At 21.8% G+C, this 1,690-nt stretch overlaps 1 protein-coding gene across 1 annotated transcript in view; it reads left to right on the plus strand. All coding sequences in view use genetic code 6, as the record gives it.

Annotated features, from left to right (window-relative positions):
* TTHERM_001387102 (hypothetical protein) overlaps positions 1–1,301 on the plus strand; it is a gene marked incomplete at both ends in the record, with an annotated part of 2,018 nt that extends 717 nt beyond the window's left edge. Inside the window, 4 exons of the mRNA XM_012796103.1 lie at positions 41–130; positions 435–524; positions 833–922; positions 1,212–1,301. Of these exons, the coding sequence (XP_012651557.1) occupies positions 41–130; positions 435–524; positions 833–922; positions 1,212–1,301 (360 nt within the window). The remainder of the gene's footprint in view (positions 1–40; positions 131–434; positions 525–832; positions 923–1,211) is intronic.
* Between the last annotated feature and the right edge of the window lie 389 nt (positions 1,302–1,690).

The raw sequence follows: 1,690 nt of genomic DNA on the forward strand, positions 1-1,690 counted from the left end.
CTAAATAATTAACAATATTATGTCTTCAAAATTTAAAAAGTGGCAATAAAATTGGTGACTAAGGTGCATCAGACTTAGGTTCTGGTTTAGGAAAGTGTACTAATCTCTCAAATTTGACACTTAATCTTAAGTATAAACAGTTTACTTGTTGATTGCAATTTTTTTTAATATAAAAATGAATTTACAACAATTTAACTAGCTAACTCTTTTAATTAATTTATTTATTAGCTTTATATTTGATTTCTTTTTCTTTTTTATTCCGCTTATGTTTTTTTACTTTGTTTTTTATTTGTTAACTTAATTCATTTTTTTATTTTTTACTTTAACTTGAATTAATTATTGAATTCATTACTTATTATTTTATATTTTTTCTTAATTTTTTCCTTCGAACTAACTAATTAACAATATTTTGTCTGTCTTCAAAATTTAAAAAGTTACAATATAATTGGTGACGAAGGTGCATCAGGCTTAGGTTCTGGTTTAGGAAAGTGCACTAATCTCTCAAATTTGACACTTTATCTTCTGTATAAACAGTTTACTTGTTGATTGCAATTTTTTTTAATATAAAAATGAATTTACAACAATTTAGCTAGCTAACTCTTTTAATTAATTTATTTATTTATTAGCTTTATATTTGATTTCTTTTTCTTTTTTATACTGCTTATGTTTTTTTACTTTGTTTTTTATTTGTTAATTTAATTTATTTTTCTATTTTATACTTTAACTTGAATTAATTATTTAATTCATTACTTATTATTTTATATTTTTTCTTAATTTTTTCCTTCGAACTAACTAATTAACAATATTTTGTCTGTCTTCAAAATTTAAAAAGTTACAATAAAATTGGTGACGAGGGTGCATCAGGCTTAGGTTCTGGTTTAGGAAAGTGCACTAATCTCTCAAATTTGACACTTAAACTTTAGTATAAACAGTTTACTTGTTGATTGCAATTTTTTTAATATAAAAATGAATTTAAAACAATTTAACTAGCTAACTCTTTTAATTTATTTATTTATTAGCTTTATATTTGATTTCTTTTTCTTTTTTATTCTGCTTATGTTTTTTTACTTTGTTTTTTATTTGTTAACTTAATTCATTTTTCTATTTTATACTTTAACTTGAATTAATTATTTAATTCATTACTTTTTCTTAATTTTTTCCTTCTAACTAACTAATTAACAATATTTTGTCTGTCTTCAAAATTTAAAAAGTTACAATAAAATTGGTGACGAGGGTGCATCAGGCTTAGGTTCTGGTTTAGGAAAGTGCACTAATCTCTCAGATTTGACACTTGATCTTGGGTATAAACAGTTTACTTGTTGATTGCAATTTTTTTAATATAAAAATGAATTTACAACAATTTAGCTAGCTAACTCTTTTAATTAATTTATTTATTAGCTTTATATTTGATTTCTTTTTCTTTTTTATTCTGCTTATGTTTTTTTACTTTGTTTTTTATTTGTTAATTTAATTTATTTTTCTATTTTATACTTTAACTTGAATTAATTATTTAATTCATTACTTATTATTTTATATTTTTTCTTAATTTTTTCCTTCGAACTAACTAATTAACAATATTTTGTCTGTCTTCAAAATTTAAAAAGTTGCAATAAAATTGGTGACAAAGGTGCATCAGGCTTAGGTTCTTGTTTAGGAAAGTGCACTAATCTCTCAAATTTGACACTTTATC

The sequence above is a fragment of the Tetrahymena thermophila genome (genome assembly GCF_000189635.1).
Source record: "Tetrahymena thermophila SB210 genomic scaffold scf_8254767, whole genome shotgun sequence".
Lineage (NCBI taxonomy): Eukaryota > Ciliophora > Oligohymenophorea > Hymenostomatida > Tetrahymenidae > Tetrahymena > Tetrahymena thermophila.